We start from the raw sequence: 16,333 nt of genomic DNA, 5'->3' as shown, positions 1-16,333 counted from the left end.
ACTCGCAGAGAGACTCGCAGAGAGAGACACAGAGAGAGAGACACACAGAGAGAGACTCGCAGAGAGACTCGCAGAGAGACTCGCAGAGGGACTCACAGAGAGACTGGCAGAGAGAGACACAGAGAGAGAGACACACAGAGAGAGACTCGCAGAGAGACTCGCAGAGAGAGACTCACACAGAGAGAGAGACACAGAGAGAGACTCGCAGAGAGAGAGACACACAGAGAGACTCGCAGAGAGACTCACAGAGAGAGACTCACAGAGAGAGACTCACAGAGAGAGACTCACAGAGAGAGACACAGAGAGACTCACAGAGAGACACACAGAGAGACTCGCAGAGAGACTCGCAGAGAGACTCACAGAGAGACACACAGACAGACACGCAGAGAGACACACAGAGAGACTCACAGAGAGACTCACAGAGAGACACACAGACAGACACACAGAGAGACTCACAGAGAGACTCACAGAGAGGCTCGCAGAGAGACTCGCAGAGAGACTCACAGAGAGACTCACAGAGAGACTCACAGAGAGGCTCGCAGACAGACACACAGAGAGACACACAGACAGACTCACAGAGAGACATACAGAGAGACTTACAGAGAGACACAGAGAGAGAGACTCACAGAGAGACATACAGAGAGACTTACAGAGAGACTCACAGAGAGACTCACAGAGAGACTCACAGAGAGGCTCGCAGAGAGACACACAGAGAGACTCACAGAGAGGCTCGCAGAGAGACTCACAGAGAGACTCACAGAGAGAGACTCACAGAGAGACTCACAGAGAGACTCACAGAGAGGCTCGCAGAGAGACTCGCAGAGAGACTCACAGAGAGAGACTCACAGAGAGACTCACAGAGAGAGACACAGAGAGAGAGACTCACAGAGAGACACACAGAGAGACTCACAGAGAGACTCGCAGAGAGGCTCACAGAGAGAGACTCACAGAGAGACTCACAGAGAGAGACACAGAGAGAGAGACTCACAGAGAGACTCACAGAGAGACTCGCAGAGAGGCTCGCAGAGAGACTCACAGAGAGACACACAGACAGACACACAGAGAGACTCACAGAGAGATTCACAGAGAGACTCACAGAGAGACTCACAGAGAGACTTACAGAGAGACTCACAGAGAGACTCACAGAGAGACACACAGAGAGACACACAGACAGACTCACAGACAGACACGCAGAGAGACTCACAGAGAGACTCACAGAGAGAGACTCACAGAGAGACTCACAGAGAGACTCGTAGAGAGACTCGTAGAGAGGCTCGCAGAGAGACAGAGAGGCTCACAGAGAGAGACTCACAGAGAGACTCACAGAGAGAGGCAGAGACAGACACACAGAGAGACACACAGACAGACTCGCAGAGAGACTCGCAGAGAGGCTCACAGAGAGACTCACAGAGAGACTCGCAGAGAGAATCACAGTCCTGTTTGCTTATTGGTATTGTTTTATTATTTTTATTATCATAATTTTATTTAGTTGACTTAACAACTGCTTTATGTTTGGTTGCTCTATTTCAAATTAAAAACATTTTTATAAATACATAGTAGCATGTGGCTATGGCTCCATCGCACGTTTTAAATCTTGATTGTGGGAATTCATATTCTTTGGGTCACGTAGATAGAAAACAAAAATTTTTAAATCATATTTATCATAAATATATTTTTTCTAATTTTATATTTATTATGAATATCATTTTATATATTTATTATCAATATATTTGTATATATTTTCAAAATTATTATTATTTATTTACTATTAATAGTATTTTTTAAATATTTATTATCAATATATTTTTATTACTTTTATATTTATTATAAATATATTTTTTAATTTTATACTTATTATAAACATTACTTTACATATATTTTTTTTATGATAAATATATGTTTACATATTTCCCGTATTTATTATCAATGTTATTTAATTTTTTTTACTATTTTGATATCTACGTGATCTTGCTGATGGACCCAGTCAATATTGAACTGAAACTTGACTTTTAAAATAAAAAAATTTCCGATCGCAAATCAAATCGCAAAGATCCGTCAGTAAAAAAAAATCAATTTTGGTTTTTGCGTAGAGACATTTGATCCCTCCCTCTCCCCCCGAGCCGTTCAGCCCTGGCACTGACAGAACTTGCCCCTCGAGCCCCTTGACCGCTCCACGGGGACCTTTGTCTGCTGCTGTGTGTGCAGGGCGTGCCGTCTGAAGAAGAAAGCTCAGCATGAGGCCAACAAAGTGAAGCTGTTTGGGCTCAACGATGAACATGGTGAGGTGGTCGGCTCAGGCTCAGCATCAACTTGCACCATCACCACCCTCACCATCACCCTCACCCTCACCACCATCACCCTCATCATCACCACCATCACCATCACCCTCACCACCATCACCATCACCCTCATCATCACCACCTTCACCATCACCACTCTCACCATCACCCTCACCACCTTCACCACTATCGCCATCACCACTCTCACCATCACCCTCACCATCACCCTCACCATCACCCTCACCATCACCACTTTCACCATCACCACCCTCACCATCACCCTCACCATCACCCTCACCACCTTCACTATCACCATCACCACCTTCACCACTATCACCATCACCACTCTCACCACCACCCTCACCCTCACCACCCTCACGATGAACATGGTGAGGGCTCGCTCAGCCTCACTACCACTTTCACCACCCTCACCACCACCCTCACCACCACCCTCACCATCACCCTCACCATCACCCTCACCATCACCCTCACTACCAACCTCACCATCACCTTCACCACCACCCTCACCCTCACCACTCTCACTACCACCCTTACCACCCTCACCACCACTCTCACCACCACCCTCACCACCATCCTCACCACCCTGTGTGGTACGTGTGTGTGTGTGGTACGTGTGTGTAACGTGTGTGTAGTACGTGTGTGTAACGTGTGTGTGGTGTGTGTGTGTGTAACGTGTGTGTGTAACGTGTGTGTAACGTGTGTAACGTGTGTGTGGTGTGTGGTGCGTGTGTGGTGCGTGTGTGTAACGTGTGTGTGTAACGTGTGTGTAACGTGTGTAACGTGTGTGTGGTGTGTGGTGCGTGTGTGTAACGTGTGTAACGTGTGTGTAGCGTGTGTGTGTGTAACGTGTGTGTGGTGTGTGTGTGTGTGGTGCGTGTGTGTGTGTAACGTGTGTGTAACGTGTGTGTGGTGTGTGTGTGGTGTGTGTGTGTGGTGTGTGTGTGTGTGTGGTGCGTGTGTGTGTGTAACGTGTGTGTAACGTGTGTGTGGTGTGTGTGTGTGGTGTGCGTGTGTGGTGTGTAACGTGTGTGTAACGTGTGTGGTGTGTGTGTAGTACGTGTGTGTAACGTGTGTGTAACGTGTGTGTGGTGTGTGTGTGGTGTGTGTGTGTGGTGTGCGTGTGTGGTGTGTGGTGTGTGTGTGTGGTGTGCGTGTGTGGTGTGTAACGTGTGTAACGTGTGTGGTGTGTGTGTAGTACGTGTGTGTAACGTGTGTGTAACGTGTGTGTGGTGTGTGTGTGTGGTGTGTGTGTGGTGTGTGGTGTGTGTGGTGAGTGTGTAACGTGTGTGTAACGTGTGTGTGGTGTGTGTGTGTGTGTGGTGTGTGTGGTGAGTGTGTAACGTGTGTGTAACGTGTGTGTGGTGTGTGTGTGTGTGTGGTGTGTGTGGTGAGTGTGTAACGTGTGTGTAACGTGTGTGTGGTGTGTGTGTGTGTGTGGTGTGTGTGGTGAGTGTGTAACGTGTGTGTAACGTGTGTGTGGTGTGTGTGTGTGTGTGGTGTGTGTGGTGAGTGTGTAACGTGTGTGTAACGTGTGTGTGGTGTGTGTGTGGTGTGTGGTGTGTGTGCGACAGACCGGCTGATGAGCGTTCTGCGCGCCATCAAGCAGGAGATTGTTCGGCGCGTTCAGCAGCAGCAGCAGCACGGAGCCATCCACGAGGCGGAGAGCATGACGGCCAAGCTGGAGAGACTCATCAACTCCAGCCTGGGTAACACCCCTCACATCCACTCGCTCGCCCACCTGCTCACCCTCTCGCTCGCTCGCCCGCTCACCCACTCGCTTGCTCACCCGCTCACTCACCCACTCGCTCGCCCGCTCACCCACCCGCTCACTCATTCACCCACTCGCTCACCCACTCGCTCGCTCACCCACTCGCCCGCCCGCTCACCCACTCGCTCACCCACCTGCTCACCCACCCACCCACTCGCCCACCCACCCACTCGCCCACCCACCCGCTCACTCGCCCACTCGCCCACCCGCCCACTCGCCCACCCACCCACTCACTCACTCACTCACCCACCCACTCGCCCACCCACCCACTCGCCCACCCACCCACTCGCCCACCCACCCACTCGCCCACCCACCCACTCACCCACCCACTCACCCACCCACCCACTCACTCACTCACCCACCCACTCACTCACCCACTCACCCACCCACCCACTCACCCACTCACTCACCCACCCACCCACTCACCCACGTACCCACGTGATCACTCGCACGGCTGAGCTAGCGAAATGCAAACTCACGTTGGTAGTTACCCTCACCACCGCCCCTTCTCTGTCTCCCGTCGTGCGTCCCTCCCCCCTCCCCTGCCCCCCCCGCCCCTCCCCCCCCCCGTGCAGGCCAGATGGTGGCCGGCCACACCCCGGAGTTTGTGAACTTGGTGCTGGAGCGAGTCACCGGCGGGGATCTCTCGGGGGGACTCCGTCCGGCGCTGGGGGCCGCTGCCGGGGCCGCCGGAGCGCTCTCACGACCCTCGCTGGCTCCCTCCTCGGGGGACTGAGCGGCGGTGGCGGTGGTGGCGGTGGTGGTGGTGGTGGTGAGGGTGGTGGCGGTGGTGGCGGTGGTGGTGGTGGTGGTGGCGGCAGAGGCGGTGGTGGTGGTGGCGGCAGAGGCGGCAGAGGCGGTGGTGGTGGTGGTGGCGGTGGTGGCGGTGGTGGTGGTGGACCTGGGGACCCCTTAGCTCTGAGATGTCTCAACACGCGGGGGCCAGGTGCCGAGTCTCTTCACTCAAACACCTTCAGCGGGAGGAGGAATGGTGTGGGAGACTGCTAACCCTGCCTTCAACTTCTCCACCGTTCACTCAGCCCCCCACAAGGGTGTGGGGGGCCTTCAACTTCTCCACCGGTCACTCAGCCCCCCACAAATGGATGGTGGTGGTGGTGAACTCCCCCCCCCCCCCCCCGCTGACTGCTGCACGGAGATCGATGGCGCACCCAGCCTAGCACCAGCGTCACCGTTGGGTTCCCGCTCACGGACACCGGCGGCCACCGCCACCGCCGCCACCAACACTGAAACCACCACCACCGTAAATACCACCACAAAAAACCACCACCGTAAATACCACCACCGTAAATACCACCACAAAAACCACCACCACAACAAAAACCACCACCATCGCAAATACCACCACCGTAAATACCACCACAAAAACCACCACCACAACAAAAACCACCACCATCGCAAATACCACCACCGTAAATACCACCACAAAAACCACCACCGTAAATACCACCACCGTAAATACCACCACAAAAAACCACCACCGTAAATACCACCACAAAAACCACCACCACAACAAAAACCACCACCATCGCAAATACCACCACCGTAAATACCACCACAAAAACCACCACCGTAAATACCACCACCATCGCAAATACCACCACCATCGCAAATACCACCACAAAAACCACCATCGCAAATACCACCACCATCGCAAATACCACCACAAAAACCACCACCACAAAAACCACCACCACCGCAAATACCACCACCACCGTAAAAACCACCACCACCGTAAAAACCACCACCACCGTAAAAACCACCACCATCGCAAATACCACCACCATCGCAGCAACCACCACCGCAACCACCACCACCACCGCCAGAAGTAGTCGTCGTAGTAGTTGTAGTACACATCGCCGGCGCCAAGGGGAGACAAAGGCGGCCGGGCGCGGCAGTGGTGGTGGTAGTTGTGGTGGTGGTAGTTGTGGTGGTAGTTGTGGCGGTGGTGGTGGTAGTTGTGGTGGTGGTAGTTGTGGTGGTGGTGGTAGTTGTGGTGGTGGTAGTTGTGGTGGTGGTGGTGCCGGCCACCCTGGTAGGCTGCCCCTTGACAGACCTGCGCTAGCTACTCTGCGGCACTTGGCCCCAGCAACACGCGGAGTCAACTGAGTCCACGGAGTCTACAGAGTCCACGGAGTCCACGGAGTCCACGGAGTCCACTGAGTCTACGGAGTCTACGGAGTCCACGGAGTCTACGAGTCTATGGAGTCTACAGAGTCCACTGAGTCTACGGAGTCTACGGAGTCCACGGAGTCTACGGAGTCTACGGAGTCCACGGAGTCTACGGAGTCTACGGAGTCCACTGAGTCCACTGAGTCTACGGAGTCTACTGAGTCTACTGAGTCCACGGAGTCCAGAGTCTACGGAGTCTACGGAGGGCTACTGAGTCTACGGAGTCTACGGAATCCACGGAGTCCACGGAGTCTACGGAGTCCACGGAGTCCACAGAGTCTACTGAGTCCACGGAGTCCACGGAGTCCACAGAGTCTACGGAGTCCAGAGTCTACGGAGTCCAGAGTCTACAGAGTCTACGGAGTCCAGAGTCTACGGAGTCTACGGAGTCTACTGAGTCCACTGAGTCCACTGAGTCTACAGAGTCTACGGAGTCTACGGAGTCCACGGAGTCTACGAGGCCACGGAGTCCACGGAGTCTACGGAGTCCACGGAGTCTACAGAGTCTACAGAGTCTACGGAGGCTACGGAGTCTACGGAGTCTACTGAGTCCACTGAGTCCACTGAGTCTACAGAGTCTACGGAGTCCACGGAGTCTACGAGGCCACGGAGTCCACGGAGTCCACTGAGTCTACGGAGTCCACGGAGTCCACGGAGTCTACGGAGGGCTACGGAGGGCCACGGCGTCTACTGAGTCTACGGAGTCTACGGAGTACACGCTACAGAGTCTACGGAGTCTACGGAGGGCTACGGAGTCTACGGAGTCCACGGAGGCTACGGAGTCTACTGAGTCTACGGAGTCTACGGAGTCCACCGAGGCTACAGAGTCCACGGACTCTACGGAGTCCACGGACTCTACGGAGTCCACGGACTCTACGGAGGGCTACGGAGTCTACGGAGTCTACAGAGGCTACGGAGTCCACGGAGTCCACAGAGTCCACGGAGTCTACGGAGTCTACGGAGTCCACGGAGTCCACGCTACAGAGTCTACTGAGTCTACGGAGTCCACTGAGTCCACGGAGTCTACGGAGTCCACGGCATCTTTGCTTTGCGTGCACCCAGCCTGGCACGGGCGTCTCACGTCGCCTGGCGGCAGCGGTTGTCGTCGATGTCGTTGTTGTTGACACGCGTGTGTGTGTGTACGTGTGTGTGTGTACGTGTGTGTGTGTACGTGTGTGTGTGTACGTGTGTGTGTACGTGTGTGTGTGTGTGTACGTGTGTGTGTGTACGTGTGTGTGTACGTGTGTGTGTGTATGTCTGTGTGTGTGTACGTGTGTGTGTGTGTACGTGTGTGTGTGTGTGTGTACGTGTGTGTGTGTACGTGTGTGTGTACGTGTGTGTGTACGTGTGTGTACGTGTGTGTGTGTACGTGTGTGTACGTGTGTGTATGTCTGTGTGTGTGTGTACGTGTGTGTGTACGTGTGTGTGTACGTGTGTGTGTGTGTACGTGTGTGTGTATGTGTGTCTACGTGCGTGTGTGTGTACGTGTGTGTACGTGTGTACGTGTGTGTGTGTACGTGTGTGTGTGTACGTGTGTGTGTGTACGTGTGTGTACGTGTGTGTGTACGTGTGTGTGTGTATGTCTGTGTGTGTGTACGTGTGTGTGTGTGTATGTCTGTGTGTGTGTACGTGTGTGTGTGTGTGTACGTGTGTGCGTGTGTACGTGTGCGCGTGTGTGCGTGTGTGTGCGTGTACGTGTGTGTGTACGTGTGTGTGTGTACGTGTGTGTGTGTACGTGTGTGTGTACGTGTGTGTGTACGTGTGTGTGTGTACGTGTGTGTGTATGTCTGTGTACGTGTGTGTGTGTATGTCTGTGTACGTGTGTGTGTGTACGTGTGTGTGTGTACGTGTGTGTGTGCGTGTGTGTGTGTACGTGTGTGTGTGTACGTGTGTGTGTGTACGTGTGTGTGTGTACGTGTGTGTGTGTGTACGTGTGTGTTGTATGTACGTGTGTGTTGTATGTACGTGTGTGTGTGTACGTGTGTGTGTGTACGTGTGTGTGTGTACGTGTGTGTGTGTGTGTGCGTGTGTGTGTGCGTGTGTGTACGTGTGTGTGTGTGTACGTGTGTGTGTATGTCTGTGTGTGTGTGTGTGTACGTGTGTGTGTGTGTGGTGAGCGGTGGGCGTAGTGGTTAGCGCTACGAACCCCGGCGACTCCCGGCTTCGATTCCCGCTCGCTCGCGGCCGACGCCGCCATTGACGATTGCCCGAGCCCGTCCCGGGCCTCCCCTAGGTCGACTCGGCCTCAAGTGAGTACCCGGTGCGTGGCGGTGAACGTCGCCGCCGCCGCCACTGGGGGAGATACAAAGGCGGCCGGGCCGTGGTGGCGCTGGCCACCCACCCACCCTCTGTGTGTGTAGCCACAGTGGCCGGTATCCTTCATAGGCGCTGCTGCTGCTACTCGCTACTAACAGCACTTGCCCCTAGAGTCTGTTAAGGCTACACGGGGGGGTCTTTGTCTTTGTGTGTGTCGTGTGTCTCGACCTGTACATAGACACCGTCTTGTGTGTGTGTGGAGGGTGGGGGGGCACGGTGGGGGGCACGGTGGGGGGCACGGTGGGGGGAGGGGAAGGGGTTGGAGGAGCGGCTGAGGATTGTCAAAAAGTTGTGAGATCTCTCGCAGTGGATGAGTGGGGTGCAGATTCTCAAAATAATTTGACCCCCCCCCCCACCACCTCCTCCCCCCCCACCTCCTCCCCCCCCACCAACTCCCCCCCCCACCAACTCCCCCCCCACCCCCCCCCCACCACCTCCCCCCCACCACCCCGTACCTCCCACCCCCCCTGTATTTATGTCACGGCTTCCGGTATTTAACCGCGGGTGAGTCTGTGTGTGTGTGTTCACGTGTCTGTGTGTGTGTGTTCACGTGTCTGTGTGTGTTCACGTGTCTGTGTGAGTGTTCACGTGTGTGTGTTCACGTGTCTGTGTGTGTTCACGTGTCTGTGTGTGTGTTCACGTGTCTGTGTGTTCACGTGTGTGTGCACCTGTGTGTTCACGTGTCTGTGTTCACGTGTCTGTGTGTGTTCACGTGTGTGTTCACGTGTCTGTGTGTGTTCACGTGTCTGTGTGTGTTCACGTGTGTGTTCACGTGTCTGTGTGTGTGTGCCTGTGTGTATGTGAGTTGAGTGTAGGTGAGTGAGTGTGGGAGTTAGTGTGCCTGTGTGCATGTGAGTGTGTGTGTGAGTGAGTGTCTGAGTGTGTGTGTGTCTGAGTGAGTGTATGTCTGAGTGAGTGTTGGTGAGTGTGTGTCTGAGTGAGTGTGTGTCTGAGTGAGTGTTGGTGAGTGTGTGTCTGAGTGAGTGTAGGTGAGTGTGTGTCTGAGTGAGTGTTTGTCCGAGTGAGTGTTGGTGAGTGTGTGTTTGAGTGAGTGTTGGTGAGTGTGTGTCTGAGTCAGTGTGTAGGTGAGTGTGTGTCTGAGTAAGTGTTTGTCTGAGTGAGTGAGTGTCTGAGTGAGTGTTGGTGAGTGTGTGTTTGAGTGTCTGAGTGAGTGTGTGTTTGAGTGTCTGAGTGAGTGTGTAGGTGAGTGTACCGGAGTATACATGTCTGTGTGTGTCTTGTGTCTACGTGGGGAGTGGTGGTGCAGCGGTTAGCGCTACGCTGCGCTACGAACCCAGCTAACCCCAGTTCGATTCCCGCTCACGGCCCACAACGGTGATGGCGATTACCTGAAACCTTGTTCTGGGCCTCCCCAAGGTCGACTCAGCCTCAACTGAGTAGCCGGTGTAGCGGATGTGAAGTCAACGTCGCCACTGGGGAGACAAAGGCGGCCGGGCGTGGTGGTGCTGGCCACCTACAGCGTGCCGGTAGCCTTCATAGGTGCTGCTGCTGCTACTCGCTAACAGCGCTTGCCCCAACGCTCTGTTCAGCCTCGTCCCCTCCGAGTTCACGACCGGTCCTGGGCCTCCCCTAGGTCAACTCGGCCTCAAACTACTCCCTTGGTGCTGCGTGGTTGTCTAGCCCAGCGCCTTTCGACGAAGGCGCTGGGCAGACGGTGGTGGTGATGGTGGTGGCGGTGGTAGTGATGGTGGTGGCGGTGGTAGTGATGGTGTTAATGATGATAGTGGTGGTAGTGATGGTGGTAGTGATGGTGGTGGTAGTGATGGTGGTAGTGATGGTGGTGGTGGTAGTGATGACGGTGGTAGTGATGGCGGTGGTAGTGATGGTGGTGGTGGTAGTGATGGTGTTAATGATGATAGTGGTGGTGGTTGTGAGTGATGGTGGTAGTGATGGTGGTAGTGATGACGGTGGTCGTGATGGTGGTGGTAGTGATGGTGGTGGTGGTAGTGATGGTGGTAGTGATGGTGGTGGTGATGGTAGTGATGGTGGTGGTGGTAGTGATGGCTGGTGGTAGCCATGGTGGTAGTGATGGTGGTGGTGGAGGTAGTGATTATGGGGTTAGTGACGGTGGTGGTAGTGATGGTGGTGGTAGCGATGGTGGTAGTGATGGTGGTGGTAGCGATGGTGGTAGTGATGGTGGTGGTAGTGATGGTGGTGGTAGCGATGGTGGTGGTAGTGATGGTGGTAGTGATGGTGGTAGTGATGGTGGTGGTAGTGATGGTGGTAGTGATGGTGGTGGTAGCCATGGTGGTAGTGATGGGTGGTGGTAGCGATGGTGGTGGTGGTAGTGACGGTGGTCGTGATGGTGGTGGTAGCGATGGTGGTAGTGATGGTGGTGATGGTTGTGGTAGTGATGGTGGTGGTAGGGATGATGGTGATGGTAGTGATGGTGGTGGTAGTGATGGTGGTGGTAGTGATGGTGGTGATGGTAGTGGTGGTGGTGGTAGTGATGGTGGTGGTGGTAGTGATGGTGGTAGTGATGGTGGTGATGGTAGTGATGGTAGTGATGGTGGTAGTGATGATGGTGGTGGTAGTGACTGTGGTGGTAGTGATGGTGGTGGTAGTGACCGTGGTGGTAGTGATGGTGGTAGTGATGGTGGTAGTGATGGTGGTGGTAGTGATGGTGGTAGTGATGATGGTGGTGGTAGTGATGATGGTGGTGGTAGTGACTGGTGGTAGTGACTGTGGTGGTAGTGATGGTGGTAGTGACTGTGGTGGTAGTGACTGTGGTGGTAGTGACTGTGGTGGTAGTGATGGTGGTGGTAGTGATGGTGGTGGTAGTGATGGTGGTAGTGACTGTGGTGGTAGTGATGGTGGTGATAGTGATGGTGGTGATAGTGATGGTGGTGGTAGTGATGGTGGTGGTAGTGATGGTGGTGATGGTGGTAGTGATGGTGGTAGTGATGGTGGTGGTAGTGATGGTGGTGGTAGTGATGGTGGTAGTGATGGTGGTGGTAGTGATGGTGGTGGTAGTGATGGTGGTAGTGATGGTGGTGGTAGTGATGGTGGTAGTGATGATGGTGGTAGTGATGGTGGTGGTAGTGATGGTGGTGGTAGTGATGGTGGTGGTAGTGATGGTGGTGGTAGTGATGGTGGTAGTAGTGATGCTGGTGGTGGTAGTGATTGTGGGGTTAGTGACGGTGGTGGTAGTGATGGTGGTGGTAGTGATGGTGGTGGTAGTGATGGTGGTGGTAGTGACTGTGGTGGTAGTGATGGTGGTGGTAGTGACTGTGGTGGTAGTGATGGTGGTAGTGACTGTGGTAGTAGTGATGGTGGTGGTAGTATTGACGGAGTGTGATGGTAGTGACGGTGTGAATGAGGGTGGTGGTGGTGGTGTTGTCATCGGTTGCGATGAAGATGGTGCTCATGATGATGGTGCTGCTGCTGATGATGATGCTGCTGCTGGTGCTGATGATGATAGCCACTCCCCATCCCCCCCTAGACACAGCCCCTTGCCAAACCGAACTCTGCTTCCATAACGAAAGTGGGGGGCACGTGCAGACCCACGGCCCCCACTCCCTCCACGGCCCCCCACTCCCCCCACGGCCCCCCACGGCCGAGTTGGAGGGGCGATTTGACTCCGCGGCTCTCCCTCCCGTGAGGGTGGCTCAGCCTGGAGTGATTCTCCTGGTGCTGTGTGTGTGTAGTAGTAGCAGCTGTAGTAGTAGCAGCTGTAGCAGTAGTAGTAGCTGTAGTAGTAGCAGCAGTAGTAGTAGCAGTAGTAGCTGTAGTAGTAGTAGCTGCAGTAGTAGTAGCTCCAGTAGTAGCAGTAGTTGTAGCTGTAGTAGTAGCTGTAGTAGTAGCAGTAGTTGTAGTAGCTGCAGTAGTAGTAGCTGTAGTAGCTGCTGTAGTAGCAGCTGTAGTAGCAGCTGTAGTAGTAGCTGTAGTAGTAGCAGCTGTAGTAGCTGTAGTAGTAGCAGTAGTAGCTGTAGTAGTAGCTGTAGCAGTAGTAGCTACACACGTCCACTAAGGAGAGACAAAGGCGGCCGGGCGTGGCGCTGGCTACTCGCATACGTGGTGGTGGTGGTAGCGGCGATGATTGTTGATGATATCGGAGTATTGAGATCAATACGTATTAGATCGATACACGCGTTGTGCTTTAGCGTTAAGCTAATCTGCTGGGGTCGGGTGAGGGGGGTGATGGGATGAGCCAGTACTGGAAATTCCACATTCCCATGGCAGGAGAGTCTGTGTGTGTGTTGTTGGTGGTGGTGTGTGGTAGTGATGGTGGCGATGGTAGTGCTGGTGGTGGTCGTGATGGTGGTGGAGGTGATGGTAGTGGAGGTGATGGAGGTGATGGTAGTGGTGGTGATGGTAGTGGTGGTGATGGTAGTGGTGGTGATGGTAGTGGTGGTGGAGGTGATGGTGGTGGTGATAGTGATGGTAGTGGAGGTGATGGTGGTGGAGGTGATGGTGGTGGTGATGGTAGTGGTGATGATGGTGGTGGTGATAGTGATGGTAGTGGAGGTGATGGTCGTGATGGTGGTGATGGTAGTGGAGGTGATGGTCGTGATGGTGGAGGTGATGGTGGTGATGGTAGTGGTGGTGGAGGTGATGGTGGTGGAGGTGATGGTAGTGGTGGAGGTGATGGTGGAGGTGGTGATGATAGTTTTGCACAGTGGATGTCCAACTCGCGCTCTCTGTCCGAGGTTGACTCCAGAAGGAAAATGGTGCTGCTGATGAAGCTGATGATGATGAAGCTGCTGCTGATGATGATGATGACTGCGGCGCCGACGGCGATGATGAATGTGGGATGTTTATATTTTGTCAGCGATGGTGTAGATTTGCAGTGTGTGTGTGTGTCCGCCTGCCGCTGTCCATAACCGGACCACTTCTCTGTGTACATAATCATTTAGCGTGCGTACGTACGTCTGTGTGTGTGTCTGCGTACGTGTGTGTCCGTACGTGTGTGTGTGCGTGTCCGTACGTGTGTGTGTGCGCGTACGTGTGGTGTTGTGTGTCCGTACGTGTGTGTGTGTGTGACCGTACGTGTGTGACCGTGTGTGTGCCTGTACGTGTGTGTGTGACCGTACGCGTGTCTGCGTGTGTGTATGTGTCTGCGTGTGTGACCGTACGTGTGTGTGTGACCGTACGTGTGTGTGTGTCCGTACGTGTGACCGTACGTGTGTGTGACCGTGTGTGTGTGTACGTGCGTGCGGGGAGCGGTGGTGCAGCGGTTAGCGCACGTCGCTTGCGAATACCCCCCGGGGGGAGTGTCGAGAGAGCCCGGTTCGATTCGCGCTCGTGACCAACGTCCGTGAACCCGGCTCCTCCTCTAGGTCTACTCGGCCTCAAAAGCGTTATCGCGGTTTGCGAGTGTTGTGTGTGTGTGTAAGAGTAGCGCTTGGGGAGAGACAAAGGCGGCCGGGGGTGGTGCTGGCCACCCACCCTCTCAACAAGGTGCGTTGTGCCAGCCTTTGTAGGTGCTGCTCGCTGACAGCACTTGCCCCCAAGAGCCTGTTAGTAGAGGCTACCCCGGGGGGCATCCGTGTGTGTGTGTACGTGTGTGTGTGTACGTGTGTGTGTGTGTACGAGCGTGCGTTTGTGCGCGGTGTTAGTCACGAATGTTACGCGACCTCGCCCAAGTTGTATAATAAAAACGGACGGCCAAGAGAGGGGAGGTGAGATGTGAATTTGCGTTTATGAACCCCCGAGTCTCTAGACCTTGAGTCTCTGAGAGTCTCTACTAGACCCTGAGTCTCTACACCAGGAGTCTCTAGACCCTGAGTCTCTTCACCCTGAGTCTCTGTGAGTCTCTAGACCCCGAGTCTCTGTGAGTCTCTACACCCTGAGTCACTACACCCTGAGTCTCTACACCCCGAGTCTCCAGACCCCGAGTCTCCAGACCCCGAGTCTCTACACCCTGAGTCTCTAGACCCTGAGTCTCTCTGAGTCTCTACACCCTGAGTCTCTGTGAGTCTCTACACCCTGAGTCTCTAGACCCTGAGTCTCTGTGAGTCTCTACACCCTGAGTCTCTACTAGACCCCGAGTCTCTACACCCTGAGTCTCTACACCCTGAGTCTCTCTGAGTCTCTCCACCCTGAGTCTCTACACTGAGTCTCTGTGAGTCTCTACACCACGAGTCTCTAACACCCCGAGTCTCTACACCCCCCGAGTCTCTACACCACCACCACCCCCCCCGAGTCTTCAGACCCCCGGCTCTCGTCAACACCGAGGTCCGGCTCAGCCTCAAGCCGAGTCCGCCCGGCTCACGGAAATAACGCCAACGCCGGCGCTGACACAAACCATGTACGGGCAGGCGTGGTGCCTGAAGCACCGCCCCCCCATTACACCAGACTCCACTACTGGAACAGGGGGGGTAGGGCTTTGCTTGCGTGTCAACATCGGCCTCGACAAAGCGGACGCCGCCACTGGGGCCCGCGGCTGGAGTGGGCGGCGAACAGCGCCTGGGGCTGGTTCAGGTTCCACCTCGTTGTGAGTGCAGTTGCTGTGTCGCGATTCTCCACCACCCGACGCGTCCGGTGAGGGTTTCGTCACGCAGGCAACGCTGCCGATCAGTTAGCGGTGTGTGGGGGGCAGTGTCTCGTGTAGTGTATAGTGTAGTGTATAGTGTGGTGTATAGTGTAGTGTGGTGTATAGTAGTGTAGTGTATAGTAGTGTTGTGTATAGTGTGTAGTGTATAGTAGTGTAGTGTCTAGTAGTGTATAGTGTAGTGTCTAGTAGTGTATAGTGTAGTGTGGTGTATAGTAGTGTAGTGTATAGTGTAGTGTGGTGTATAGTAGTGTATAGTGTGGTGTATAGTAGTGTATAGTGTAGTGTATAGTGTGGTGTATAGTGTAGTGTGGTGTATAGTAGTGTAGTGTATAGTGTGGTGTGGTGTATAGTAGTGTAGTGTATAGTGTAGTGTATAGTAGTGTTGTGTATAATAGTGTAGTGTGGTGTATAGTAGTGTATAGTGTGGTGTATAGTGTAGTGTGGTGTATAGTAGTGTAGTGTATAGTAGTGTTGTGTATAGTAGTGTATAGTAGTGTTGTGTATAGTAGTGTATAGTGTAGTGTGGTGTATAGTAGTGTATAGTGTGTATAGTAGTGTATAGTGTAGTGTATAGTGTGGTGTATAGTGTAGTGTGGTGTATAGTAGTGTAGTGTATAGTGTGTAGTGTATGGTAGTGTAGTGTCTAGTAGTGTATAGTGTAGTGTCTAGTAGTGTATAGTGTAGTGTCTAGTAGTGTATAGTGTAGTCTCTAGTAGTGTATAGTGTAGTGTATAGTAGTGTATAGTGTAGTGTCTAGTAGTGTGTAGTGTAGTGTCTAGTAGTGTGTAGTGTCTAGTAGTGTATAGTGTAGTCTCTAGTAGTGTATAGTGTAGTGTATAGTAGTGTATAGTGTAGTGTCTAGTAGTGTAGTGTCTAGTAGTGTGTAGTGTATAGTGTAGTAGTGTATAGCGTAGTGTAGTGTATAGTGTAGTATTCATCACTCACGCCATTTCACGGTTTACAATGTTATAAACTATGGAAAAAAAACCGATCGAGTACGTTTAGTTTAACAGGTAAAACCCACAGAGGTGCGTAACTCTTTTTCAGAAGCGACCTGGCCACAGATGACCCCTCAACGAAGTGGCTTGTCACGTAGAAATGTCACATAGCAATGTCACGTAGAAATGTAACGTAGAAATGTAACGTACTGCTCGGACGAAAGCCTCCGTGTCAGGGGTCGCGCAGAGGAATGCACCGGAGCTGAAGAAACTGAAAACGGCCGCAATCAACGCTGGGACCTAC

General features: G+C 53.5%; 2 protein-coding genes across 2 annotated transcripts in view; one reads left to right on the top strand and one right to left on the bottom strand.

Moving 5' to 3' along the window:
* LOC142907818 (uncharacterized) overlaps window positions 1-2,667 on the bottom strand; it is a 3,923-nt gene extending 1,256 nt beyond the window's left edge. Inside the window, exon 1 of the mRNA XM_076057632.1 lies at window positions 2,644-2,667. Coding sequence (XP_075913747.1) covers window positions 2,644-2,667 — 24 coding nt within the window. The remainder of the gene's footprint in view (window positions 1-2,643) is intronic.
* LOC116958798 (CREB3 regulatory factor) lies at window positions 1,906-5,675 on the top strand. Its single transcript, XM_076057659.1, has 3 exons — window positions 1,906-2,279; window positions 3,872-4,006; window positions 4,644-5,675. Exons 2-3 carry the CDS (start codon window positions 3,880-3,882, stop codon window positions 4,802-4,804), a joined length of 288 nt encoding a protein of 95 aa, XP_075913774.1. The 5' UTR covers window positions 1,906-2,279; window positions 3,872-3,879; the 3' UTR covers window positions 4,805-5,675.
* The last annotated feature ends 10,658 nt before the right edge of the window (window positions 5,676-16,333 follow it).

The sequence above is a fragment of the Petromyzon marinus genome, chromosome 83 (genome assembly GCF_048934315.1).
Source record: "Petromyzon marinus isolate PM22_M1 ecotype Great Lakes invasive population chromosome 83, UKy_Petmar_22M1.pri1.0, whole genome shotgun sequence".
Taxonomy (NCBI): Eukaryota; Metazoa; Chordata; class Hyperoartia; order Petromyzontiformes; family Petromyzontidae; genus Petromyzon; species Petromyzon marinus.
The sequence above is the reverse complement of the archived record's forward strand: the minus strand, read 5'-3'. Positions and strand labels throughout refer to the sequence as shown.